At 45.2% G+C, this 27,546-nt stretch overlaps 1 protein-coding gene across 9 annotated transcripts in view; it reads left to right on the top strand.

Annotated features, from left to right (window-relative positions):
• The window catches only part of LOC144133490 (ral GTPase-activating protein subunit alpha-1), a 59,627-nt gene that overhangs the window by 28,724 nt on the left and 3,357 nt on the right, over positions 1-27,546 (top strand). For 5 of the 9 annotated variants that reach the window (XM_077666623.1, XM_077666618.1, XM_077666622.1 and 2 more), the window contains 23 exons: positions 479-687; positions 1,550-1,648; positions 4,943-5,098; positions 6,196-6,327; positions 7,304-7,432; positions 8,227-8,285; positions 8,964-9,072; positions 9,813-9,923; positions 10,652-10,720; positions 11,087-11,197; positions 12,298-12,552; positions 13,555-13,758; positions 13,975-14,122; positions 15,037-15,224; positions 16,024-16,205; positions 16,908-17,015; positions 19,294-19,365; positions 20,305-20,428; positions 21,843-21,998; positions 22,408-22,566; positions 24,078-24,205; positions 24,827-24,957; positions 26,628-26,795. In XM_077666623.1, coding sequence (XP_077522749.1) covers positions 479-687; positions 1,550-1,648; positions 4,943-5,098; positions 6,196-6,327; positions 7,304-7,432; positions 8,227-8,285; positions 8,964-9,072; positions 9,813-9,923; positions 10,652-10,720; positions 11,087-11,197; positions 12,298-12,552; positions 13,555-13,758; positions 13,975-14,122; positions 15,037-15,224; positions 16,024-16,205; positions 16,908-17,015; positions 19,294-19,365; positions 20,305-20,428; positions 21,843-21,998; positions 22,408-22,566; positions 24,078-24,205; positions 24,827-24,957; positions 26,628-26,795 — 3,207 coding nt within the window. The remainder of the gene's footprint in view (positions 1-478; positions 688-1,549; positions 1,649-4,942; positions 5,099-6,195; positions 6,328-7,303; positions 7,433-8,226; positions 8,286-8,963; positions 9,073-9,812; positions 9,924-10,651; positions 10,721-11,086; positions 11,198-12,297; positions 12,553-13,554; positions 13,759-13,974; positions 14,123-15,036; positions 15,225-16,023; positions 16,206-16,907; positions 17,016-19,293; positions 19,366-20,304; positions 20,429-21,842; positions 21,999-22,407; positions 22,567-24,077; positions 24,206-24,826; positions 24,958-26,627; positions 26,796-27,546) is intronic. The other 4 variants (XM_077666625.1, XM_077666621.1, XM_077666624.1 and 1 more) reach the window with 1 other exon arrangement.

Here is a 27,546-nt window from a genome sequence, read left to right as displayed (position 1 = left end):
TTTTTCTGCTAGAAATAATAACTTGCTTGTTGCAGAATGTAGTATTCAATTCCTTAACTTACGATAGGCTTTCATTTTTTATTTATGTTGAACCTCATCCTAATGAGTGTCTTAGTTTTGATTTTGCTATGACCGGCTGTAATGTCACTAACTACATAGTGGTAACCTCTTTGGAGACCCATGGGAGCACTGCATAATTTTGTAACTTGTTTTCTAGGTGTTGCCCAGTAACATGCCAGTTTAACCTGCAATGCAGGCTGCAGTGGACCAGCGTCTAAAACCTTGTGCTGCTGTTAGTTAAGCACCATGTGGCAGGTTCTTTCCACAGAAGCTGCATTTCAACAAAATCAGAAAAGTGAAATGCATGTGCATTCCTTAGATCCCACAATGCGGCATCAAGAAACGAAAGTTGGTTGCATTAGGTTAGCATTGATTCAGATGCAATTAGACGAGCGGGCCTCAATCTAACTGCCGGAAGCTGCTCGGTGGACTGCAGACGTGGGTCCTGGGACAGACCGGCGCAGCGTGCTAGCTGGCGGCAGTGTCAAGGGCTGGCTCCCCGAGGTGGCTGTAGTTCTGTGGCGGCGAATGCTGGGTGCCCTGGGCAACGTCAATGCGATTCGTGACCCCGTCATCCATGCCCATGTCATGGAGCACCTCATCGATCTCTCAGAGACACTCATCAAGGTGAGCTCTTTTAATGCCTTTTACAGCGACAGCTGTTGTGGACCCGTTCTTTGGGTTTAGCATAGTAGTAGTAGTAGTAGTAGTAGTAGTAGTAGTAGTAGTAGTAGTAGTAGTAGTAGTAGTAGTGGTCCATGTAACCAGAGGGTGGCAACCGCAGAGAAGGAAGTGGCAAAGAGGAATGCGTAATCTGAAGATGGTTACCATGGGAGCTATCTGGAGGATGGTGGTTGTGGAAGGAGTAAAAGGAGCGTTAAGAGCAATGCATTACTGGAAGATAGCTACCACGGGACCGTCTTCCGGAAGGTGGTAGAGGATGGTCGCCATGGCTTGAATGACCCGGACGGTGATTACCGGAGAAGGAGTAGGGAGAGAGTGGCAAGGGTGGAGGAATGTGTCGCGCTCTGTTGTGGCTGCTGCTGTGCCAGTGGCATTGCGTGACAGGAGTGGCGGACTAGGACTGAAGAGGAGTGCTAGCCAAAGAATGAATATGTGTCTAACGCTAGAAACAGTGCCCTATAACTACACATGTATGCATGTCGCTCTCACATGATTTATCCCTGTATACCGCCAAATGAAAATACCACCACTGTTGTCACTGAATCTCACTTTAAACAGTGGTAACCATCCTGTGAGGTTTACAGTCAAATTATTGTTTAGATAGAACACGATTTCAGATGCAGGCGGTGTTTAGATCAACTCGTGTGTGTGGAGATGAACAGCACGAGTGGTGCAATGCTGCAAATCATTTTGCCCCATGATCATCTGAACCGTGCAACCTTCCTTTGGGAATATAACTACCACTGTTACTTTGTAACAAAAGCAAAACGGTTCTTTTTCGATCTTGCTCTTTTTCCTTTACCAGATGCGTGACAATCTTGGTATCACAGAAGACAACATGACCACACCGCCTCCTCCGACGCTAATTCCTCCTCTTCTGCTGATTGCACCCTGGCTTTTTGAGGTGAGGGCGCATGTTCAACGTGATATCAGTCTGTGTATTGCAGATGTTGTCACCTTTGTGCAGTGTAAAATTGGGTAAGACCTCTTCCTTTGCACAGGGATAGAGTGCAAAGAAAGGCTTCCTGGAGCTCGTCTTCCGTGCAATATAACCTAAGTTGCATGTGTGTTTTTACCTTTTTGCAATAATGTTGCTGTTTATAAGCAGGGCTGGAAAAGGTAGTACCTTGAACCCTAGTTAAGATGTACCTCACAAGACAGCAGAAAAACTATGTGAAAAAGCGGCAGTACGCCCTAGTCGAAAACAGCTAAAATATATCCACTGACCTAATAAAGACGGATGCTTGAGGTATTCCATGAAGGAAAGCACTTGCAACAGCTTTTTTTTTATTTTTCACTCAGTACCACAGAAATCCATTATTTATGCATGCCACTGGGGTGGCCTTGTAGCTATTAGTGCAACCTCAAGGGCGCTCAAACTGGGTCCCGACTGCTCTGTTAGGCCTCGTATTTGGGCAAACATGTGAGACATGTCTAATGCGCACGCAGCTTCTCCAACGGTAGGGCCCAGGCTTTCTTTAGCTTCCTCATTGGCATCGCTTGCATTTCACAGGTGCTAGAGGTAACAATGTCCTATCCAACCATGCTGGAGAAGCCTCAACTGCACTGCCCATATCTCTTAAACATGCAAAAGGCGACAGCGTCCACAGCGCTGTCTCACTGCAAAACTTTTGTGAGGAGCCCTTCACATATGTTGCTGTTGATGGGGGTTGACCCCCGCCAACAGCAATATATGTGAAGGGCTCTTCACTCTGAGCTTTGCCTCGACACCTGGGGAGTGATTTCACTCAGAAGCACTACATGTGGGACATGCGGGATCCATAACAACACCAATTATGTGCAACAAGATAGAGCCAAATCACACCTGTGCAGTTGCGCCGGTAAGCCAATGGCAGCTGTGGCACAAGTGGCTGCAACACATGGAGGAAAATAAAGGTTTGCTGCGGCCAGCCTTAGGCCTGCCTGAACTGTGGAGCCACCCTTCTGCAGAAAAGACAGGTCATGCGGCAGTGATAAGCGATAGCTATGGCGATGGTCTCTGCGGCTTGGCCCGTGATTGCTCGTACACCGGCACCTGCAAATGGGGTGGTGAAAGTAGCATGGCTGGTGAAATTATGCTGATGCTCTCGGCGATAGAAGGGGAGAGTGCTCTTTCTCTGGACATGTCAGCAGCTACAATACACCCATTGCGTACTGTTCCATATCAGTAGAGTAGTCGGCCGATTTTTCGGACTCCAATAATTCGGACTTCCTATTTCGGACCTCGCTGAGGAACCGTGACACACCTCATAGGAACATGGTACATTTTCGCGACCAATATTTTGATCTCTGTGGAGTCCAGAAGTTCGATTTTTCGGACTAAAATAGACTCCAGTAATAATGTGCAGATCATTTTTTGACCAGAAATTCATTTTTTCGGCTTAATATAGATGCGAGCATGCATCACTGTTACAGCCAACCAGTTCTCCGCTGCTTTGAGAGGCACGATCTTGGATGTAAACGGAGTCAGTGGGATGGGCTGGCTTAGATAGGCTTGGCTAATTGCCCTTCTTGGCTGCCACTTGAGATAATGGCATGATCTTTGTTGCTATCGAGACAGCCTACAAAAGGCGTGCGATCGCCTTGAAAACGGGACAGCTGCAGCGTCCCCCGGGGCTTGTACGGTGCAGCCCACAGTGCAGGGCTGATGTGGGATTGATGTGCATTTGGAGGCGCGAGCAGATTGCCTCTCTTGGTCTTCGTGAGTATCATTGCCTGTAAGAACTGGCTTCTCATGATTAGTGCAGCTTGTGCATTCATTCGCGGTATGACCTGCGGCCACGTCACTGTCTGTTGTCATGACGAAAGCATGACTGGCTCAGATAAAGTCTAATATTATCGCTAGAATGTGGAGAGCGGCAAAGTCGCGATTTTCAAGGCCGGTTTTTTGCAGAAACATTGTTTTTTGAAGTTCACGGATTTTTCTTACTGTTCTGTTATTCGGACCATTTTCAGAAATACCGATTGGTGATGGTATCTATGTGTCGCCATAATCTACGTGTTAGGAGCAGCGGCAAAATTGTCTTGCATGCGTGGCATAGTTCATGGCTGCTTTACAATAGAACCATTCAGCCTCATACACAATGATACGTACATACTAACCGAGATGGTTGTGATAAGCCACTATGTTGTAAGCAGGCACTAAATGCATTAGGTTTAATGGAAGGTGATTTGGGCATTTCATGTGACTACGTCCTACGCGGAAATACTGCTAAGTGAGTATGCCTGAATGAGGTTCTACCGCATAATGAATGCTAGCTAGTTATTGCACGTTGTCCGCTCTCAAGACATGTTTGCTGCGTTTGTGAAGTTTGAGCAGTGCATTCTATGAGACCGTGTTGCTTTACAGTGAGTTACACTGATGCTATGGAGCTACCGTGGTGGCTCAGTGGTTACGGTGGTCGGCTGCTGACACAAAAGCCGCGGGTTCTATCCTGGCTGTGGTGGTCAAATTTCGGTGGAGGTGAAATTCTAGAGGCCGGTGTACTGTGCGATGTCAGTGCACATTAAAGAACCCCAGGTGGTTGAAATTTCTTTAGCCCTTCACTACGTCGTCCCTCATAGCTTGAGTCCCTTAGGGACGTTAAACCCCCATAAACCATTAACCAAATTGATGCTATGGTGCTGCACTAGTGTGCTACAATGTGCCGCTTTGGTTTGCCACACCGATAACTATGGCATCAAAGCTGCTTACCCCTGGGTTTACTGGAGCCAGTTGCGATGAGGGTCCTGTGTACTTTCCCGAGCCTAGCTCTTGACCTGGCTTTCTTTTTTTGAGCAGTGTGCACAAAAGACGCAGAAGGAAGACAGCTGACTGCACTGCCTCTGAATTTCTTGCAAAGGCCTAACTAGCGGTTCTCAATCTTATTAACCTTGGGGGAACCCCAGCAGCATTCAACAGGTGCGGATGAACACTGTGTGATACGGCTTCCATCCTTTCCTGCCTGACATGCATGCAGAAATGGAGCATAGCAGACACATGCCACATCCAAAACTCCCCAATTCAATTATAATGACGGGCTGTACAGTAAAACAGTCTGAAGTGACCAGTTACACTGTGATTGGTCCCAAAATAGAGTGGGTGAAGGGAAGGTTGGGGTTGAGGCATGTGTAGATTTGGGTGCTCAGGGAACCCCGAAACTCACTCCAAGAAACCCCAGGCCTAAACAGCAGTGCCCTGTGCGCATTCTCGCTCCAGGCGACGGGTCTGCCTGAGGGCTTCGAGAAGGGAAAGCTGTTGGCGCTGCGACTGCTCTGCTGGCTGACAGTGCGGCGCCACGACATTCCTCTCTCCTTCGACTACCTCGCTCGCTTCTACCGGGTGCTGCATGCAGGTCTGCTTGGGGAGGACCAGGTGAGTGCCGGTGTGGTCGCCGTTCAACTTCACTGGGGTGTCAAGCAAGTGGAGAAGTAGCCAGCTGTTTGTGTGTGATGACCGTGTTGGGCCTTATTCTGTTTTGGTGAGCGTTTGTGACGTGATGTGGGGTGCATTGACAGGCAGGGAGGGAGCAAGGCGAGTTAATGATGTCCTAGCTGAAACGATGAAGTGAACCGGTGGGCTCTTAAGGTAACTAAGTGGATTCCAAGATAAGTCAAACGTGCAGCAGAGAATCTGATGGGTGGATGAGATTAAGTTCGTGGAGAAAAGGTGGTCTCGGCTGGGCTATTTGGAGACAGTGGGAGAGGCCTGTAGTGGACCTAATGGGAAGGGGGGGAGGGGGGGGGGGATAAGGTTGCCTTGGCTGGCACAGGACTGGGCTATTTGGAGACAGTGGAAGATGCCTGTAGTTGACCTAATGGGAGGGGGGGATAAGGTGGCCTCAGCTGGCACAGGACTGGGCCATTTGGAGACAGTGGGAGGGGCCTGTAGTGGACCTAATGGGAAGGGGTGGGGGGATTAGGCGGCCTCGTCTGGCACAGGACTGGGCTATTTGGAGACAGGGGGAGAGGCCTGTAGTGGACCTAATGGGAATTGGGGGGGGGGGGGGGGGGGGGGGGGGGGTAAATGACATGATACACTTGTATATTCAGGTCAGCACTGGCTTTGCATTTGTGCGCACATATACTTGTGTGATAATTGTGCTGGTATTTGCGGGGTGAAATGGAATGCCTAGTTAACACATGAGCAGTGAATTTGCTTTTACTTTTACATTATAGTTGAATCATATGGAATCATTAAGATCATTTCTGTACGTTTGTTCATATGTCAGGCATCTATGTCAACTTCCATGACATTTGAGGCAAAAATAGCCAAAATAGTTATGTAATTGCCACATCTGCTTCTTAAATCTTTGCTTTTCAAGGTGTGTTGTGATTCAGTGTACTAGGAGCTTGCTTGGAAATGCACATATTTCTGCAGGCTTCCTAAATCAGGGGTTGCCTTTGCAAACTTATTATTACCCAGCGGAATGCCACCAGTTCTCTCTAAATGCACTCCTGTGTTCATTGCAGAAGGTGATCAACGCCATAGTCAAGTACTGTGGGACCAAATTTTTCGCAAGTAGGCTACCTGGCCACACTGTGCTTCTGCTCAATTTCATCCATGGTGCCAGCACCGTTGTCAGTTCCAACGCCATCAAAGGGGTGAGCGAGTTTTCACGCTGAATACCAGCTTTACGATGATAACTGTGCATTTCTCGGTTTATACCTAACTGTTTTGCAAGTACAAAAGCTGCACAGTACCTCAGTGTAGAAGTGTCATGCAGCTGGCACAGCTGCGGTGACTTGTGAAAACCATTGTTCAGAAAAATGTGATCTTCAAATGAAGGTCAGGTGTTTGCGAACACTCACATTCAAGTTTCGCACCCTTCCTTCATTTGCAAAAGCAATTCCTCTGTTAGTTTGAGTATGGCAGGAGTGTGCTACTTTGACTTTTCATTTAATTCACTGATGCAGGTGACCTGGGTGCCATCAGTATGTTTTCTGAAATTTAAAAATTTAATTATTCTTGTAGTTAAGGCAGTATTAAGCTTGTTAACCCTTTGCGGTCCAAAATACTAACCCATTTTGCAACTGCTCTGTTTCAAAACTATCTCGGAAGTTTTGGTCACCCCGAAGAAAAAAACTGTGCAAGAACAACTCATGGAATGTTTGTTTTCGGTGTTTATTTATGTGCCCAGGTCTATACTTAAGTCTTTCAATGATATTTGGAGAGTGTGTCGATTAAGAGATGGCGCATCATGTGTAGTGAGGAAAACGCATGCATTTCAGCCCCGGAAAACCTTGCTGGGCAGTGCCCGACAGCAGAGTGGAACGGCTGTGTCGTGTTATTGGGAGGGACCCGGCTAGGAACTGCAATGGGTCAATGGAGAATGCTTGTTTTTGTTTGGCGCCACAAAGTGACAGTGATTGTTGAAAACATAAATTAGTAGTCTTTTAAAACACTTGCTGTAAAAATGCTGTGGAACTGAATTTAACTTTTTTTTTTCACCTATTCATGCTGGTTAGGCCGTAAGCATGGTTTTGGTCACTATGGAACAGTGTTACATGCATTTACAATCTGGGCTGTCCTGTTTCTCTCCTCTTTTTTAAAAATTTTTTGCTGTTATTATGGTTGCAGATGCCACGTGTCGAAGCTGTGACATTGCTGGGCAGCCTCGTTTGCTTCCCGAATGTGTACAGGGAGCTGCATGTGTTGCAGTGCACTGGTTCAGAGCCTCCGACACTGGCTCCCCTCGCTGATGTCAAGGTATGTCAGCACCTTTCTTCACTTATTCACATCATCTTCTTCTTTCTTTTGTGTTTTGTCATCATTCTTTTCGTCATGGAGAGGCACAGCTTGGAGTTAACTTCTGCCTGTCATAAGGCTTTACCTCCAGCCTTGCGGTAGCTGCTTTTGCTTGCCTTTTGGGGCAGAATGTAAAAGTTGACTGTTCCGTAAGCTGTGCCATTGATTTCATGTTGTCGATGGCACAATAAAAAAACGCAAAGGTACAGGATTGTTGAACACACGAGCACATGGCCATGCACCACAAAGCGCCATTGAGTCTGAAGCGGCTGCATATTGAAGCAAAGCGCAGAAGGACCTGGATGTGGTGCTTTGCGTCGCCCGCCACCTTGCATCAGTACATGGCCAGGTAGGACACAAAGGTTCTCGCGCTTTCACTCTAAGAGTGAACGACCCTGTACAGGAGGAGATACAATTGTGTCCTGTGAGTTGGGAGTTGGCACCGTGTGTCTGAAAAATTTTTTCCTTACTAATGGTTGTTCTGCTCCAGATGTCGTCATGAATGTTTTGTCTAGTCTAGCTCTCATGGCTTATTTGAATCGCTACATACCATTCGTCTTTTTATTCAAATCAGATCTACTCATGCACATCTCTTAAGTTGGTTGCTGCCGCAATAAGTCCATAGACATGCCATTTTTTTCTTATCAATAAAAACTTCTGTATAAGAGACATTGGCTCAGCGAATCTCATTTGATTTGCAGTGTGCTGTAAGGTATAACATTTTGGTGTGTTATGTCGTTTTCCTATTTTCCTAGGATCTTATCGTAGACCTGCTCTTGAAAGCTGGGAAGACAGATCCGGATGGAGTGGCAAGGTTAGTAAAAACCTTTGATTTGCTATCACCCAATAGTTTGAGTAGTTTGAAGGATAAGCCTTCAGTAGAAAAATAGTAATATTTCTTGACTAAATGACACCTTTTCCAAATGTACACCAGTTTTGCTGCAACTGCACTGCTTTTGACTGCTTGTAAAATGATTAATGCCCTAGGGGACACTAATTTTAAAGAGTAGTTTTGAAGATTGCTTTTTTTTTTTTTTCATTTTGCTGTCAGGCATGGCACAGATAGCGCAAAACAAATACCGTAATTGAGGCCACTGGCAGAGACCTTTGTTTCACTTGCACATGTCATGCTTTTCTTGTGGCAGGTAGAAACGAGCTTGCTAGCAATGTGTACAATCCCTTTTCCTCTGCAGAATCGACTTTCAACTGCTGCATTTTGTAAGCATAGTGTCCCATCATTTTTTTAGATTGCAGCAAGGGAAATTTTTTTTTGTCTCATTGTAGTTGTATAATTGACTCAATTTATCTCAATGTACTGTCAGGAGGTACCATTACATTACGGGAGTGAATGTTCGTCTAAATGTTTACTCAAGTGAGGTTTGTCGTTTGCTTGAAATCTTGATGGTTGGCATTTTGTGGCTGCACTATTATGCAAGCCTTGCCAATCTCTGTGACTGCACATGTGTAGAAAACATATCTAATGTGATCCCAGGTGCACGGCACTCAGTGCCTTGGGCATCTTTGCCTATGAAGAACTGACCCACCGAATAGGACATCCCAAGGTTCGAGAGGCTATTGGCGTCCTGCTTTTGTCCATCAGGGTAAGCTGTCTCTCAACGGTTTTCCTAACACGATTGGCATTTGTGGGATCGGTTGGTTCAGCCTCACATCAAGGACAACAAATATTAATTCATGAGGAATGAGAGGGAATCAGATAGAGCATCAGTATATGGCACTTTTGCTCAGTCAGTGCTGTAGGGTTGTGTTGAACCACTTTCAAACGTGTATTTTAAATGCTCCAGACTTGTGTAAAATGACTTTTGCAGTGTTTCTACAATTTTCACATGATGGCATATGGGAAAAAAAAGAAATAGCAGACAGTTTAGCATGGCTGAGCGTGGAATGTCGTGCAGTAGCACTAGTTACGGTGGGCACTTGAGGTCTTTATGTGCTCGGATCTAGATTCCAGATGGTGACACCATGAGTTGACTGTTGACTTTTATGGGTGATTGTGTATATAGCGATGTAGTTTAGCCAGGTCTCAGGTGCGCGCCTGATTTGTGAACCTTGTGTCGCTACGGTAAAGCAAGGCTAATCACACCTGTAGCTTGCAACAACCTCAGCTCAACTCAACTTTATGTGGTAAAGGCATTTGACCTAAAGGCCTTTACACTGAGGGCATTTACCTTAAAGACCTTCATCCAGGTGAAGGCCTGCCAGGTGTCTACACCTGGGGGGGGGTTCACCCTCAAATTTGGTGCCTCCTCACAGCTCTCTGAGTAGCTTTGGGATACTAAAGTTTCTTAAAACATTTTCTTCCTCTACTGTGTTCTCTGTGCAGCATCAGAACCATGCGATTGCGCAAGTTGCCGGTGACATGCTGCGATTGTTGTGCGACCATGCTGCCTACCTCAGCGACCACACAGATCGGGTCGCCAGTATTGTTGTCGAGGTGAGTGGCCTGTAACTGTTTCCTCCTTACTGTGCTATGTGGCTAGCTATTTCAGAGCGGGACAGCTATTTAAGTACATGGTTGATTTTTTGTATGCCAACGTTTTTTGAGGATATATAAGTTTGCTTCTCCAGAATTCGAAAAGTCATTTAAAACCCTCGCAAACTAGCCAGCATTTGTTTTTTTTTATTCAAAAGCATGTGAGGGTGGACAATTAGTATGTTCTTTTAATTCGTGGGGCGGTCACTATAAGCAACTGCCCTGGAAGACAGTCTTCCATAGCAACTGCAAGCAGGTGATGCCAGTACGTGGTTCCACGATACGTAAAGCAATTAAGTCACAGCTCACACAAATTTAGATGAAGTAGGAAAATGTAGAACACGTTAGAAACATGTTTATTACCCAGAGACATAGGCAAAGGTAGGACATGTTAGAAACATGTTTATTATTCAAAACACCTACATACAGGCGCCCAGCGGATTAATGTTTATCCACCATTAAACTATTGGCTTGCTTTGCCATTGGGGGTCTTATGACTGTATCCAGCAGCAGTTGAACGGGGGCAGTTGAAGGGTCTGTGGCGAGAAAGTGTCTTCTCGTGCAAGCGTCCTATTTAAAACTTCCCCAGTCGCTCTTCTGGGGAGCAGTCATTAGCTCTATGGAGAAACAAGGCTTTTCCCCTTTCCCTGGCATGAAGTCAACTGTGTGTTTTCTCTCTCTTCACTTAGGTGATAGCATCTACCATTCACAACCTGCTCCCCACTGATGATTCTGATGTCAAAGATGAGAACAAAAAGGTGATTATTTTATTCCTTGAGGCTTTTAGCTGCTGTTCTGTTAAATGAATGTGGCGAATTAGGTGCTGCTGTAAATCATTTAGCCAAACCTACCTCGTTTACTGTAACCAATTGGTCAGTGCTCGAACGTAAATTCATCTAATGTAGACTTGCCATCTGAGGTTCAGTTCAGAACTGTATAAATTAGGCTGCGTTTGTGGCACTTCCTGAGCAGGAGTATTAGGGACCACAGAAGTTCATGCATGTTCAGCAGTGCTGCTGTTTCTCATTTTCGATGTGCAAGAAGTGAAGTGTTGTGAATTTGAAGGAGTTTGTTGTAGAATCATGAAAAATAGCAAAATGTTGTGGATGCGGTCCTTGTTTCAGCTGGTGCTGTCACTTCTCTTCTGCCTGGCCGACTGGTGTATGAACATCCCACTGCGTGCCTTGACAACTCCGCAGTCTGAAGGCTGCTCTCCACTTCTGTCCACCTTGAATGTGAGCCCTTGAGTCAAACTTACCTTTCTCCTCGTACAGTCCTCGCTCTTGCATTTCAGCCCCAGTGGAGGGCAAGATGCCCGAGAAATTTTCATCTCGTCATTGCTATTTTAATGGAGACCACCTGATCAACCAGAACTGTTCTCTTCCTTTTGCTGTGGTAGCTTCATAGGAAGGTCTCCCGGTGTTCACAGTGCAGTACTGCAGTACAGTAAAACTTTGTCCAGGTCACATTGCATGCTGTTGTACACGTGCAGGGACAGCAAAGCTGCCGATAGGTCACCCTAGCAAGGCCTCAGGCTCCCCTTTGGAGGCCTAATAGCGCAAACAGAAATTAAGCAAGCGTTTTGTTAGGTTACGAAAAAACTCCGCTTGTAATGTCAAATGCACTGCATAGTTAAAGTAAAATATCAAGTAATCTTTATATTGGAAACAAGATTTCAATTTTGAAAGTAGCACAATAGCACATAGCAATGTGTGTGTGTTGTGAAAACAATTTCAGCTTAGTCAGCGCTGCTATTCATTCTTGTTTCTTCCTCTCCTTCTGCTTTTGCAATGGTTTCCACTGTGGAATTGACACCGCCTTGATTTCAGTGTCAGCCAGATCAGTCTGTTTCGGCAAATCAGGCCCTCTCCTGCTACTCTTTCTTTTGCTCTCCTGTTCATTAGCCTTCATGCATGTTCTCCACATTCAATGAGGTGAGCGAGTAACCCATAACTAGTGACATCTTGCGGGAAATAGGCAAACAAATTGTTCTCAGAGCACTCAACAAACATGCCAGTAACTCTCACTAAGACGTAAGCCTCTGATGATGATGATGGTGATGATGATGATGTGGGCTGTACCATTTGGAGCTGATGGTTATTGTCGCTGGGCACTTGAAAAAGCACGCAACGCTTAAAAAACAGTATGCGCATGATGCACAGCAACTGCTCCACTACAGTGATGCCATATCGTGACGACGCATCCAAACTAGACGCATTGTGATGTGAGCCTTGTGCCATGTTGCTGGCATTGATATAGGGGGAGGTGTTTGCAGAATGGAGTGATTTATTCATATTGCCACTTTCGACTTTGTTCATATCCCTTTTTGTCGCAGGTGTTGGATCACATCCTGACTGGCAAGAGCCCACTGCTGCGGCCGGATGTCTTGTCACTGCTTCAGATGCTGTGCCCAACTATCGTCCTTGCTGACCTCGAGGCACAGCCGGGTGAAATCCCAGCCAAGCCCCCTCACTCGGGTCATTCTACAGGGGGTGGCAAGATTGCCCGTTCCATAGCAAGCTTTGTGCCACCCGCCATCCTCCAGAACGACTTCCGAAAAAGCGGAAACGTGAAGCTTGCAGCCAGAATGGTTTGTTTGCAAGCCTTTTTGAGCACAAAGTGCTTAGAGGCAGTGTTTTCAAAGCTGTTTAGAAACAATTTGTTGAACAATTCCCTGTAGAAAGAAAGTTCATTTTCGAGCCATCAGAGCCACACTAAAGCATCGGGAGGGAGGACTGCAAAGTTGAAACTTGGGGCACTAGATGGGCTGATGTCTCAGAAGGTGTTCTGAGTGTATTTATTGGTTAAAATGCCTTTTGCCCGGATCTGTATGAATTTTCTTGAAGTTCTTGAAATCCTCTCGAAGTTGCAGGCTCAAGTTTGCACGTTCAGTGGGGTCCTACTGACGCACTACAGGTCAAGAAATTTGTGGAATATTTTTTTTTTCATAAAGCACAAATTTTGGTTTTTAATTTTTGCGATGCGGTGGACATTGATATATCTTGAGTGAGAAGAAAATCTCATACAGGAATTTTAAAAGTTTACAAATTTGAAAACCAAAGAGTGTCTTGACCTGCACTGTGTTCCTAAGAGTGCGACCAAACAAATGAAGTCGAAATCGATAAAAGAAGAGATCTGCTCCACAAGGTGCTTATCTATGCAGAAAACTGTAATGGAGAAAGTCTCCCATTGCTCGAGCGTTACCCCATGATGCAGACCCACCACGGTTCACAAAACAATTTTTTTCGAGTACTACCCAGGCTCGAATGCAGTAGCACTAATAAATCAAGAGCACTAATGAAACAAGAGCACAAATGAAACTTTGGGATAGCATAAAAAACAAGGCACACAAGCAGATGCAAAAATTTTTTTTAAAAATCACTTTTTTGGCCATTTTTTGGGATTTCAAAGCAGTGTCTCCCCTTCATATTGGAATGAAAGGTGAAAACACTCACATGCAATGATTTTGTCACTCATTTTAAGACCCTAGACTAACCTGGAGTACATCTCCGCTACAGTGTAGTGTCTATCATAGTCCATTGTGTAGCCATGAGGCACGAAATCTATATTTCTCTCTCTTTCCTTCCTTCAGGTCCTGAGTCACCTGCTTCATCAGCTTGGTCACTTCCCAATGGGACTGGGTGCGGCACAACTCACCAGCCTGGTGACAGAACAGGACGACGTGCCCGCACTGCGTGACAGTGAGCTCTCGAAGGAAGTCTTCTCAGCGCCCAACATTCAGCTCTTCGTCCTCAACAACATGGCCATTGTGTCGCTTGTCGAGATTCCTGCTGAGGTATGTGAAGGTCTTGACGTGGAGAGTTGGATAAAGAAATGCATAATATGTTTGAGTTTGAGGATTATGAAGTGAAGAAGCAGCTGCGCAAGGCCTCTATCGTTGGCGCACCATCAGAGTTTGAGGCTTCACATATACCTCGGGTTTTTCAGCTTTGCTCTAAAAGCATGGAGACATAGAGTGATGCTTGTCGACCTTTGTCCTTTCTGTGCCCAGGAGACCTCAGGGGGTGCAGCGAGTGTAGGCTTAACCACGGGCAAGTCGCAGGTGCGGGCCATCGTGCGCGACCTGAGCGGCAAGTTTTCCTGGGACTGCCTGACGCTCTATGGCCCTCAGGGTTGCCGGGCAGGTTCTTATCCACCTGGTGAGATTTTTGCCTTCCTCGAACTGTGAGATAATATGGTGCAATAAAGAGGAACCTTACTTACAATCCTGCTACAACTAGGAGCAGTTATTTCATCGAGGCTTCATTGATTCAGAATACACAAGTGTGGACACTCTAATCTAGTAGGTGTCCACTGGTCATGTGTCTCCATTGATAACTGATCTGGATGTGTTCTCATTGTTGTGCTTGCAGAGAATTTTTTACATGCTTGCACATCATTCCTGCACATAATTGCTCCTGCTTTTGCTCCTGCTTTCTGACAGGCGTGTGTCCGCATTGTGACATGCTTCTTTTATTGTTCTCAGTCGATTGCTGCAAATGGACGGTGAAGAAGGGCTTTGTAGCAGAGGCAGAGCAGATGAGAAGTCGTTGAAAAAATGAGGTAGAACAGCCATTAGCCCTGTGTCTGCTGAGTGCCATACGATATTGTAATTGCTGAGCAACATTTGTGTTGTTAATAGCTGAATGAAATTAGTGCAGTTAGCAAAGCTTGGTTTTTCTCTTCGCAAAGCTTGTCTTGGTTCTGGCATCAGTGACAGTGAGGGGTGTTGGCCACCTCCCATAAATTTGCTGGACCACACCAAAATTACCAGCCACACCACAGCCACGAAGGCTACATGCTTGTCAGAATGGTCAAGCAGGCTTCGGACAAAGATAGGCCAAATTGCTGAGTGCAGGCTTAAGTGCTAATGCACTGAACAGCTATATTCCCAGGCATCTACAAGATGTCAGTCAAGCCTATAAGGAGCGAATGGTGCTTATGATCACGGCTTCATTGCCAGCTGAGAGGGATGCATGAGGCCTGCAACAAGGTTCTGGCAAGGCCGAGTGGAGAGTGCATCACTCTACTGCAATTACAAATTGCTAGTTGCCTCGTCTTCTGCATCGCACAGGTCCTGTCCCTGACCCATGCCTCCATTACACAACACATCGGGGTCGACTCCTCGACCACATGGAGCAGCAGCGCTGTCAGGCTGATGCAGCAGCTCGGGAATCGGGGCGGCGGAGCCCCCTGCATCGGCCACCTGACCAGCTGCCACTGCTGGAGAACACCCAGGACAACTATGACAATCTCGATGATGTGAGTGCCGCAAGGAGTTTCTTCTGCATCATCCATATGAGAAAAAATTGTAACTTGTGGGGTTTAACATCTCAAAGCGACACAGTGGCTATGAGGGATGTCGTAGTGGAGGGCTCTAGATATTTTAAGCCACCTGGTGTTCTTTAAATTAACATTGCACAGCACGTGGGCATTTTTGTATTTCACCTTCATTGAAATATGGCCGCTGCAGCCGTGTTGAGCCTATGGCCCTGGTATCAGCAGCCGCATGCCAAAGCCGCTGAGCCACTGCAACAGGTTCATCCACATGAGATAACGTTATCGCATAGCAGTGTCACATGATTCATTGGGCTATGGGGGCCCATTAATGTGACTGGCGAGCCTCATTTATGTATCTTTCTTCCTCTTTTTCATAGACATACAAGTTATGGTAAACCATGCGTCGCTTTATATAAAGACTCCTTCATCTTTTTGCTTTTTTGAAGCGGTGTTCTCTAGGGGTGGCAAAAACAGAGTGGAATGCTACCTCCACTTAGTTTTCGTTACATGCATCTTTGCTTCCAAGTCTCACACGTACCTTTCTCTCTGTATTATCCACGCCTTCCAGGTACTTTTTCTACTGTTTGCTGATGCCATCTGGTGCTGTTGGCATGTTGCCATTGAGCAGTAATGGCTATGGTACTTGCAGAAATTTTAGCTCCAGCTAACTAGGCTTTTGGGAAATTTGGGAAAAAGTTTTCGCAAATGCCAAAAAAAAAAAGGTACAAGGATCGTGGGGTTGTGAGTGTTGCACAAAGTCTGTGTACGTTCCTGCCTACAGCTGCTGCAGTACATAGGCCACACGAGCCCTGAGTGCGTGCAACTGCCTTGCCAGCGGCTCAACTCTGCCCCTAAGGCGACCGATGAAGTTGCGGGCATCCGTGAGGCTGAGACCGTCCACCTGCTGCTCAACCAGCATGCCCAAGAGGGCCAGCACACAGCACAGGGTGCCTACAGTCCAGAGTGAGTGGGCCACATGCCAGTAGTGCAATGCATGACCTCCAGATGGCACTGTGTAACCTGCTTCGAACGCGATGGTATCCATTCGGATGGCGACGCAGGCACAGTCACTCTGCCCGAGACCCTAGGCTTTAGAGATAATGGTTATGTGAATGAATCTGCGGTGAAAATAAACAAAAAGTGATTGGAAGATTGGTGGCTCAAAAAGGTGGCATAAGGATAGGAGTCTAGGATTAAAAATGTATGTAATGAAAATGGCGAATTTATAGACAGATTTATAACACCGTTAAAGAAGGATAAAGAAAAAGAGCCGAGCATGGTGGCAACTGCCACCACCCCATTTCAAAATTTCAAAGGGGACACTCCTATCTTCCAACCATCCATCCATCCATCCGTCCTGAGTGTTTTCCGTGCTTCCTTCTTTGTTCCTGTACTTATGCACAGTGCGGCATGCGGCAGCCTATGCCAGCTTCTGCAAATCGACTTCCCATCCCGGGGCATGGTATGGTCACACAGGCAAAAAGAAATAGTGATTACACTCAGAGGAACCACTTTGGGCCTATGACATGAAATACAATGTTGCACAAGGATAAGAGATAAATGCTGATACAACATCTTCAGTCAACATGTGCCATTTCGTGAAACTTGTAAATATGTTGAGAGACCTTGTCATAGGCAATGCAAAATGTTATTGTCTTGTGACAGAATGCTGGCAAGGGCCTCTACGCCGCCCAACCCAACCGAGCCACTGTCACCGTTCCAGTACTCGCGGCTGCTTCTGGAAAACTTCAACTTCTTCTCGTGGGAAAAGAGGTCAGCGGCTCTGTCATGGATATATTTGACTCGCCAGTGTACTTATATGAGTTTAGTTAGTGTTCTCATTAATTTTTTTTTCTTGAAGTGTGTAACTTTCTGGTGATCTTTCCTTGATTTTATGTATCTGCTCACGTAATGAACCAACTTTTTTTTTCAGAAACGTTTACATGAATTTAGGGCAAGGGTTCGTTGCATGGCAAAAAAAAAAAGTTTTGACAGATTTTTTTTTGCGAGAGTTGAAATTTCATATCATACCCCTGCCCGTTGGCCCATCCATCCATCAACAAAAGCGCGCAATCAGTCGCGTTCGTGTCGCCGGTGTTTAGCATTGCTTCACAAGGTGTTTGCTGTATCACAGCTCAATCTGACGATTTTGTTATAGTCGACGGTACCAGCAAATCTCGGGGAGATAAAGCAAACATGATGGACACTAGCCCTGAACGTCAGGTGTGCATATTTTTCGCAAGGTTAAGAAAACTCTCAGGACGGTTACGAGTGTGTAATGAGGTGTGGTGTGAGAGGGATTAAACATTTTCACTCCTTTTCTTTAGCTCACAAAATCTCTTGGCTGTCTGAAGGTCCTGCGCTTCCTCCTTAGCATTTCAGTGTAGAGGGTGTTTTATAATACTCTGGTTTAAACTGCTGCGCTTCTCTCCAATGCTCGAGCGTACGCAGACTTTCTAAGCTTACACTGGCGCAACCGCACATGCAGCAGCGCACCGAGTGAGCCACCGCCACCGGTGCCTCCTGTCAAAGGTGCACGTGTCTCGGCGCTCTGCTATGTTCTCCAAGCGCTTCACCCCCACAGGAGCTCTCATTTAAAGATAAACACACTGTGACGATATCACCACATATCATCTTGGCAGGCTACCAAGGTCTGCACTGTGAACGGCGCGGAACTCTCGAGCACGCTAAGAAACGGAAACGCTTTAAAAACATGTAATTTCTCAACGACAAAAGTGGGGTTGAGTTCATTACACAAGTAAATGCGGTAGTTCATTTGCTCCATAAAATTTTTAACCCTGTACAATCTGGTCCTGTCTGTGCATTGTTTCATACTCCTGTCATGTCAGTGTATATCGTCACTTTTCTTAGTGTCCCCAACAGTTCTCCCAGTTTTTCCATCCTGCATATTATGTTCTATATCCCTGTTCTATTTTGGCGTTTTCTGGCAAATGAGGTTCCATCAGCTTGCTAATTTAATTGCTGCTTTTAAGCTGCTGCCTATTTTCACATTAACCGTTCTCTTTGACAGCTTCCTCCTCTTCTAATTCAGTGCACCCTCCCTACCTCTCTGATCATTCCTGCCATTTTCTTGCAGTGGTGTTGTCAGTACTTAGCTTGAAATTTGCTGTTGCCCAATACCTCGCAGAACAATAACATTCATGATGTGAATCTCTCCAAGGTAGATTCAGTAGCGGCTGGTGACCAGTTTTCTTGTTGAAGTATGAGCTTCACTAGCCGATGCACATGCTAATGATTGTTGAGGCTGCTTTAGGTTGGCAACTGCTGCCAACCATTGCCAGCTGGCACCGAACTGCCACAAAATGCCACCACAGGAATTGTTGTCTGCCGTATCCTCTACAGCCTCTGGAGAATAGACAGACATGTTTCCATGCGACATTACACGAAACATCTGGTTACCATTAACGATTTGTAATCTTTAATTCTTTAAAGGCACCCGTGTGCTGTGCAATATCAGCGCTTTTTAAAAGGCACCTAGGTGGTCTAAATTAACCATTATGGTGTTCCTCGTAGCCCATGAGTTGCTTTGAGATGTAAAACCCCACAATTTACAATTTTCTTTAATACGGTAACCAGATGTTTCCTGTTGCATGGCACCATGTCCGTCTGCTCTCCAGGGGTTGTAGAAGAGAGAGCAAACAATTTCTATGGCAGCAGTTAGTGGCAGTTTGGTCTTAGTTGGCAATGGTTGGCATTGGCTGCCAACCCAAAGCAGGGTTCTTTTCAGGAAGCCTGTGTGCTGGTGAATGTAATCCTAATGTGTAATACCCATGTATTCAAGATTGGTATGCTCGATGCTTGAAAAATTTCCTTTTTCCTGTACGAATTAAATTTCACACTGACATCTGGAATTGTACTTTGTTCCCTGCGCTGGGTGAAAAAGTCTTAGATTAGGCTTTGTCTTTTGTTATGGTCTTTATCCTCATGCTTTTGTCTTCGTTATGTTTTTATTTCGCATTCCGTATTTTTGTTACGGTTTTATATTATGAGATCACTGTTGCAACTGGATGCATATGCTTACTTACTGCAGGCCAAAGTTTGACCTTGTCAAGAAGAACGAGAAGCTGCTGCGAGAGCTGCGGAACCTTGACAACCAAATCTGGTGCGGCACCATTTATTTATTCATTTAGTTGCTCGCTTAATTATGCTACTAGCAGTGCTAAGAAGGCATGTTGGGTACAGAAATACATGGAGCGGATTTGTTTCATGAAGAGAAAAAAGAAAGCTACCTGCCTACCTCTTTTTGTTTTCTTCTAACTGTTGCTCTTGCTGCAATCTTGGCACAAAGCTTGATGTATTTAGTGTCTTCATATGTATTACCGTTGTTTTTTTGCATTTAGTATTACTTTTACAGCCTTGGCATAAGAGTGCAATATAACAGTTAGTCACATTTAATAACATACCATGATACAAACATGATTACACATACTTCACAGGATGGGTGGCGAGGGACTAGTCAGTGTACCTAGTCGCAACTGTGCACTTCTTTTATAGGTACTTGAAGAAACAGCTCATGACAAAATTAATGTCCAGGGATCATTTTCATCCTGAGAGCGATTGCCATTGCTCAGCACATATAAAAAAGATGTGCCTCTTGTACTCGAAGCGATGTACGGGCCCCGTGCTGCTGCTCAGCGCTTGCAATGCGTACTGCTTGACTGGCAATCGCAGCATTTGCGATGTGAGGGCAGCACTTACTGCTTGCAGGTGCGGTCGTGGCACCCATGTTAAAATCATCTGTAATGGTGCTGGAGAGCAGTGGGAACATCCAAATTTCTTCCCATTGTGCACAATGCACTTTGGCGACGGAGTTTTACAAATTTTTATCATACCAAAATTCGTATAATTCGTATGATCATGTGGACAGGATTTTACTGTTAAAACTCTTTCATTTCATGGTGTTTATTGTGTCAGTGTTATTTTTTTACTCTGCATAAATGTTTCTTGTGAGATGTGCAGTTCTCAGTTGTTATTTGTGAATTTGTGGACTCATTTCTGTGTAGCTTATGCATCCTGATGTGGCTGCTTACTGTCATTACAGCCGTGAGACACACAAAATAGCTGTGATCTACGTGGCGGAGGGCCAGGAGGACAAGAACTCCATATTCATGAACAGCAGTGGAAGCCGTGCCTTTGAAGAGTTCGTCGCAGGCCTGGGCTGGGAGGTGAGGTGTTGCTTTGATGTTGCACGTCAGAATTTCTCTCTAGATTTTTAGTTGGCTTCGCTCTCAGTGAACATGCTCATTAAATCAAGTTCCTTGATAAGTTGTCACTGCGCCTTTTTTGTGACAGTTTTGACAGGTTTGATCAAGTGCTCCAACTTCAACCCATGTTTTTTTTGTGTGTGTTTGAAACTTTGTCTTTGAATTCTTTTCTTAATAATAAGGGGGTGTTTGCTCATTAGCGTCCACCCAAGCGCCGCTATACGGCTTACAAAGGAACGCTATACAGCTTTCTCAGAAACTTCGCAGTTAAAGAAAAATTCGTGCTGGTTCGGGGATCGAACCTGGGACCACTGCTTCACCTCATAGCCCATTCTTTTCTTGTCTATTTAAGCATGCTGTCTTCCGTGTGCTTTGAGCAGCAAATAGAGTTTTCAGGTTGGAAGGATGGATGCTTTGCTTTTAGTTGACAGCGAACGCGGGGCATTGTTTATGTTCTGTTGCAGCGGAACTGTGGCCCCCATTAGCATTGTCCATTGTGGTTTTCCCATCAGCAGCCACTGTCTATTCTTATACAGTAAAAGCTTCAGACATGTATTCAGTGGGGCCCACTCCCTCCCCGACGCTACGCTGTGCCCCCCCTCCTTCCCACCAATACTTTTGCAAGGCCAAGAGGGCTCGATCCCGGCCACAGCGGTCGCATTTCAATAAAGGCGAAATTCTAGAGGCCCGTGTACTGTGCGATGTCAATGGTTTCCAGAGCCCTTCATTACGGTGTCCCCCGTGTCCCCCTCATAGCCCAAGTCGCTTTGGGACGTTGAACCCCCATAAACCAACTTTTGCAGTGCTGTTGGACATGTACTGCCGAGTACCCCAACCCATACGTAAAATTACCTTGGGCCCCTCCTGAAAAAAATTTCTGGCTTCTTGCCTGAAAAAGCTTGTTAATTCAAACTGCACAGGGAAGCCAACGCAGTTCGAATTAGCCCAAGTTCAAACTAACGGAAGCCAACAGAAAAGGCAGTATGCTGTGATCAAAAAATAGTAGGGTAGTGAGATTGCCCTATTTTTTTGTTTAAAAAAGTCTGTGATCACATTCTGCTTCTTTTTAGTGTGTTAGCAATTATAGTGAGCATTCCCCGCATTTAGCAGTTGGGTGTCCGTCTGTCTGAGGTGTGTGTGTGCGCATGCGTGTGCGTGCAGCAGTACTGTTTACTGAAAATTTGATTTAACGAAGTTTGGATTAACGAGCTTTCATTGTATTGCATATTACCTAGAAATTGTGATCCTATTCATTTTTGTTTGACAGACAAGGGTGAGCTTCTGTGCAATTACGGGTTCCATATATTTTGTCAGCTTGGAAGCATCAGCTTGATCCACTGACTTGTTGCGATGTGTGACTCGTTTCGTCGCTTAGGTGGATCTGGAGTTGCACACGGGTTACAATGGTGGCCTCGAAACCAACAAGAGCACAGGCAGTACAGCACCATACTATGCCACTTCGTTCATGGAGGTGCTCTTCCACGTGTCCACCCGAATTCCTGCCATTGAGAAGGACTCCATCACGAAAAAGGTGCTCCTCACAGTTTTTCTTCCTTTTTTTCTTTCGTACCATGAAATAGATCAAAGCGGTAGTTTGCTTGTTTATAAAAGCAAGTTTAGTGAAACTGGAGCAGTTATTTAAGCAGAACTAGGAATTTCATTTCCAGTGTTGTCAGCAGTGAAGAAATGTTGTGGCTGGTAGTGTTGAAAAATTGACCTGTAGAGAGACACGGTTCGGCTGCTAGAGGGCACTGTAATCATAAATGCTACTCTTACCTGCTTTTGAAAAATTCGGTCAGCTTCCAATTAGGCCTAGCACAGCTTCGAAATAGGCCTAGGGCTGTAGCATCTGTGGTTGTCTTTACTAGCATTCAAAAATGAAATTGCATGTGTTGTTGCCGTCGGCTTCACCTGTTAATGCTGGTGTTAATGCTATGCAGCTACGCCACCTGGGCAACGATGAAGTGCACATTGTGTGGTCAGAGCACACGCGGGACTACAGGCGCGGCATCATCCCAACCGAGTTCTGCGACGTTCTCATCGTTATCTACCCCCTGGGCAACTGGCTCTATCGCGTCCAAATCAACCCCAAGCCAGAGGTGGGAAATTCCTTTTCTGTCTTTCCCATTGGTCCTCGTGAACTATCTTGCTGGGCCATCTTGATTTGCATGCGATGTTCAAGCTACAAAGTACACTGGCTTTTAAGTGTAAATGCTGGTGAATGTGAATGGTCCATAAGATTTGCAGTGCTGAAAAAAGATGTTCGCTTTTTCTTGTTCTTTTCCCTCCAAATCGGCATTTGGCTATGATGTGTGGGACCTGTAGCCTGATGTGTCAGTTATGCTAGAACCTAAAAAAATTTACTTTTTCATATTCTGGTGACGACTGTTTCTTTATTAATGTGACAGCGTTAAGGGGGGAAGACGGCCTTAGAATAAATATGTTATTGACGAAATCACAATCATGAAATCTTCAGGAAACCTTTATTTTTGCGTGCTGATTCCAGATATGTCATTTAATTTTATGTACAACACGTCCTTTTGCACTTGTGCAATATGTTAATGAGGTAATCCGGACCAGCAACATTTCCCGGCCAAGAGTAAAGAACAACATGCTTGTCGGGAACATACAACACAACTGACCAGCCCAGCCATGCTTGCCTTTTATTTACCCACGCGGTGGCACCCCCAAGTGAACAACAAACATCACAGTGGTGTAACTTTTAGCCTTGAGGTTTAAAGAAATCCTACTGTGGGGAACTTGTTAGGTTGCATACCATTGGTTTCTCTTGACGTCAAGCTATGCAATAAGGGTAAAATTATCATCCTGCCTGTCATAGAAGTTGGGTTACAGGGTTTTGAAGTTGTCACTTCGGAAACAGGAATACAAATTTTTTTTTTTCTATTTGTGAAATGGCAAATTCAAAACCCTCGTAACTTAACTTCTAGGACAGGCAGGATAATATTTTTACCTTTTTTGCATAGCTTGATGTCAAGGAAAGCCAATGGCATGTATTCTAGCAAGTTCCCTGCAGCAAAAGTGCTTGGAGCCTCTTGGCAAAAAGCTATATAAGTACTTAAGGACTTGTTTTACATAAAATAAGATTAAATATTTGGAATCAGCATGGAAAAATACTTGTTCTTTTAACAAAGATTCCTTAACTGCAACTTCATTAACAAAATTTTTTTTAAAGACCACCTTCCCACTTAATGGTCTCGTCACGCAGAAAAACCGGTGTCGTCATCGTCATCATTGCCCACGAGCGAAAAATCCCAACGGAAGCAAAGAATCAATAAAATTGAGCTGAAAAGAAAACTGGTAGTCACACAGCAGCTTTCTGCAGGGGCCTTTTTGGAAAACAGGTTGAATGTAGTATTTCAAGTTTACATCAGATATATAGGTTTTACTGAAAAGGTCCCAGTGCTTCCATGAAATAAAATGTTTAGCTTGCGCTTGTTAGATATCATTGCATTCATGTCTGAGCTTGAAGTGAACATTTTCAACAGACTGGTTGGGATTGTAACAGAGGAGCATCTGGCACCACCAGACTCTCCTCTAAGCTTGAGCGTGTTCTAATTTTCATGCGCTGTCCATTTGTACTCATTCTCAGGTGCCATTCTTTGGCCCGTTGTTTGATGGTGCCATCGTGGACCACCTGGTTCTACCTCGGCTGGTTCGAGCAACAGCCATCAATGCTGGAAGGGCTATCAATTCGCTCAAGCCCATGTTCCGCACATAGTATCCTTTCTTAATTTTTCTCTTGATTTTGAATGCCACTAGTAATGCTGATTTTTTTCTCACATTTGCCACAATTTCATCTGGTCTTGTATTAACAGCACATAGCTTCATCAAGCATGCAACATCTCTGTTACCCACTCTTTTTTGCAGTTTATGTTTATCAAGGAAAGTAAAAGGGGAAAATTAGTCGGCACGGAGCTTATGCAAAAATGTCTTTAGAAGGTTGTCATGTATGTAAGCTGTCTATCACACCGCTGTGAATAGAAGTGTGTGAAAGGCCGAAAAGCACTGCACAACTGCAAGCCTTATGGCATGCCTCTTCAGGAAGCAGAGTTTTTTTGTAAGACATCTTATAAACAGTCAGCGGGACTTCACGCTGGAGTTGCTTTTGAATATTATTTTTGGTTTCTGTGAGATAACACCAAGAGCCAGGTGACCTGGTGTGCAAGGTCAGCATATCGATGTAGTACAAGGCTATTCTTTGAGTGGCCATCAAAGCCGGCTTTAGTGTCTTGTAATGGTGTTTGAGTCTTCTCTTCTTGTGTTTTGGAAATGTGTGCTGAGCATCTCCTGCAGGCAGAGTTGGGATCTGCGCTTTCATTTTCCTGACGTGCTCTTCAGCTATGAGCAGCGCGCGCAAGCACTGGAGACAATTGTGCAAAACTACAAGGAACTCACCACATTTGAAGATTTCGCTGCCAAGGTCATGGCCCCGGCACCTGCCAAGAGCCCCCTAGTGCTCCGTCGATCGGGTAAGGGTGTCCTGCTGCATTACACTAGGCTGAGCCATGGAACCCTCCTCTTCGTCGTTCCATGCTCTCCTGCATGCTTTTTGGAAAGCATAGCATGCTGCAGCACTATGCATGCCCCACAGCGGTGCATGCCTCAGAGCTGTGCATGCTTTGGAACATGCGGTGTGTCTGGAATGGTGACCAAAGAGGGTGAGATACGCTGGCATAAGCTTGAAATGGGTTCTGCTTTTGCAGTGGGCGCATTCCTTTGACACAAATAGCTGCTGTTGTCCATGTTCTTCAAAGCCGTAGCCAATAACTGCAAAGTTTAGTGGGAAGAGAAACGTGTTGTTCCTGGACTAGGTTGAAGAATGAGAGTGGAAAGCTTGGAAAAAAACGTTGAGGAAGAATGGTTGGTGGTACCTAACGTGACCTGCGGTTAATGCTGCAGAGTGAGCTTTAGCAAGCCAGGTGTTTTCAGTCAACTATGGTAAGCTTTGTTGAGGACGTCCTCAGAATAAGTGCTTTCCATTCATGGCAGTTTCAGCTGACTAAGGAGAGGGAGGGAAAAACGGAAGAGGAAAAAAAGACTACACGGAGCAATACATAGGTGGTTGAAGATGATGTATAGGCATGTTCATGATAACAAACACGGAGCAGTGTCACCTCATGTAGCATGTTGTTTGTGCCACTATCATAAGTAGCGCACTGAACATGATGTGAAGCAAAGAAAGTTGCCTTGGCAAAGCTTATTTGTGTGCATGTAGACGGGAGAAAGGCGCAAATAAAACATTGTTGAACAAACTAAGCAAACAAACAAGACCAGGAGGGCTCAGGCAGACGTGCATTGGTATTGCACATGTGTGCTTTGTTGTGTTATGTGTTCATCCCTCAGTTTTCAGGAATCCTTTTCCAGCCTATCTGCTTGATAGTGAACAGATTTCCTCGTTAAATAATTTTCGCTCCCAGTACTGCATGCCTAATTCTAGAAATAATGCTTTACACAGATGTAATGCTAGTTTTTTTTCCTCAGTTCATTTATTTTAGAGGGCATCTCTCATTATATTCGGAACCATGATACAAATATGCGATTTTTTTTTTGTTGTTGCCCTTCACACTAGCTGCAGCTACCTTTACCACTAGGCTTTTAAGTTGCGAGAAGAAGCCAACTTCTTTAACGATCTTGGGGCCACATGGCACAGGGGGCAAAGGAGAGTGACTATGCACGTGACAAGAAGCTCTACTTTTGAGAGATGGAAGGCTCTGAAAATAAAGAAAGAAGGGCGAACAGGCGCAGGATTGAGCAGCGCGAAACAAAGCAGTGATTAGGCTGCATGCATTAACGCACCGGAGGCTTACTTGGCTGTGCCCGCTGGTGTTTTGCACATTTCGGAAGTATTGCCTCTCAGATTTCAACATATCCGCTGCCTCCTTATTTTTGCGTGCAGTCTCCTTTCCTTTGAACCCTCAGCTGTACTTGGCTTGATGAGATTGTCTTATAATCCTCTCTCTTGCACATACGCATACGCACGCACGGCAAATTGCTTTCTTTGCAGCTTTAATATTTTGAATCTGTTTTCAGCTAACATTGAAACCTCATGGTAGTTCCTCCTGCATGTTCACTGACTGCACCGGCGACCAAATAAAGATTGTTCTTCTAATTTTGGTACTCTCCCATGACTTTGGTGCAGCTGGCCCGTCCGGATCGGAGGGGGGCTCACCTCAGCTGGGGTCAACGTTGGCCGCTGCGCTGCTGGACAGCGACAGCGGTTCCACACCAATGCAACACCACCACCCGCGCCCGCGACCGGCCACCGTGTCCAGTTCGGCCGGCGAGCAGGGCTCTTTCTCCTTCCGAGGTGGGAATCCCTACTACTTCACGTGCATTCGAAACTTCTTTGCTTTTTGGTTGGTGTCTGTGATGCTTACCACATAAATGTGAACAATATAAAAATTCATTTATAATTTTTCCCACATCTTTTTTTAATGTATCCGCTTTTCGTTGTTTGTTTACCATTATTTGTAGTTTATAATTTGTGTTTTGATTCGTTGATTTGCGTAATACTGCTGCACTGTGATAACGTGTTGTATTGTTGCACAATTTTTTCTATATCCCATACTCAGCTTTGTTTTGTAGCTAAAATTTGCTTTATCTCCGCTGCCAAATAATTGAGTGATCCTTCATGTATTTACTATAATAGGAGCTTCCTCTGTCAGTGCTAACTGTGGGACCTCTTTCTGTAACATGTACTATGTTACATGATTGGAGATAATAAACTTAAACTGGAATTGGGCTAGCTTAAACTGAAATGACAACAGCTGTCTAGTTAATGTCATCATTATCAGCCTAGCTATGCCCACTGCAAGAGAAAGGCCACTTCCTCGCCCATCTCTATTTAACAGAGTACTGCGAATAGTAGCTCCAAGTAAGGGAAACATAGCTGGGGATGGCAGCAAGTAGAGAAGGCGCCTGCATGAAACGAACAGCATGAAGAACCTGGCCAGAAGAGGCATGTGTCCTCTACAGTTTCTTTCTCAGTCCCAGTCAATGCCTTTCTTGTTTCAAAGCAATGACTGAACTGGCTCGGACAGCTGTTTCGAGTTCACTCA

This window comes from Amblyomma americanum, chromosome 5 (genome assembly GCF_052857255.1).
Source record: "Amblyomma americanum isolate KBUSLIRL-KWMA chromosome 5, ASM5285725v1, whole genome shotgun sequence".
Taxonomy (NCBI): domain Eukaryota; kingdom Metazoa; phylum Arthropoda; class Arachnida; order Ixodida; family Ixodidae; genus Amblyomma; species Amblyomma americanum.
The sequence above is the reverse complement of the archived record's forward strand: the minus strand, read 5'-3'. Positions and strand labels throughout refer to the sequence as shown.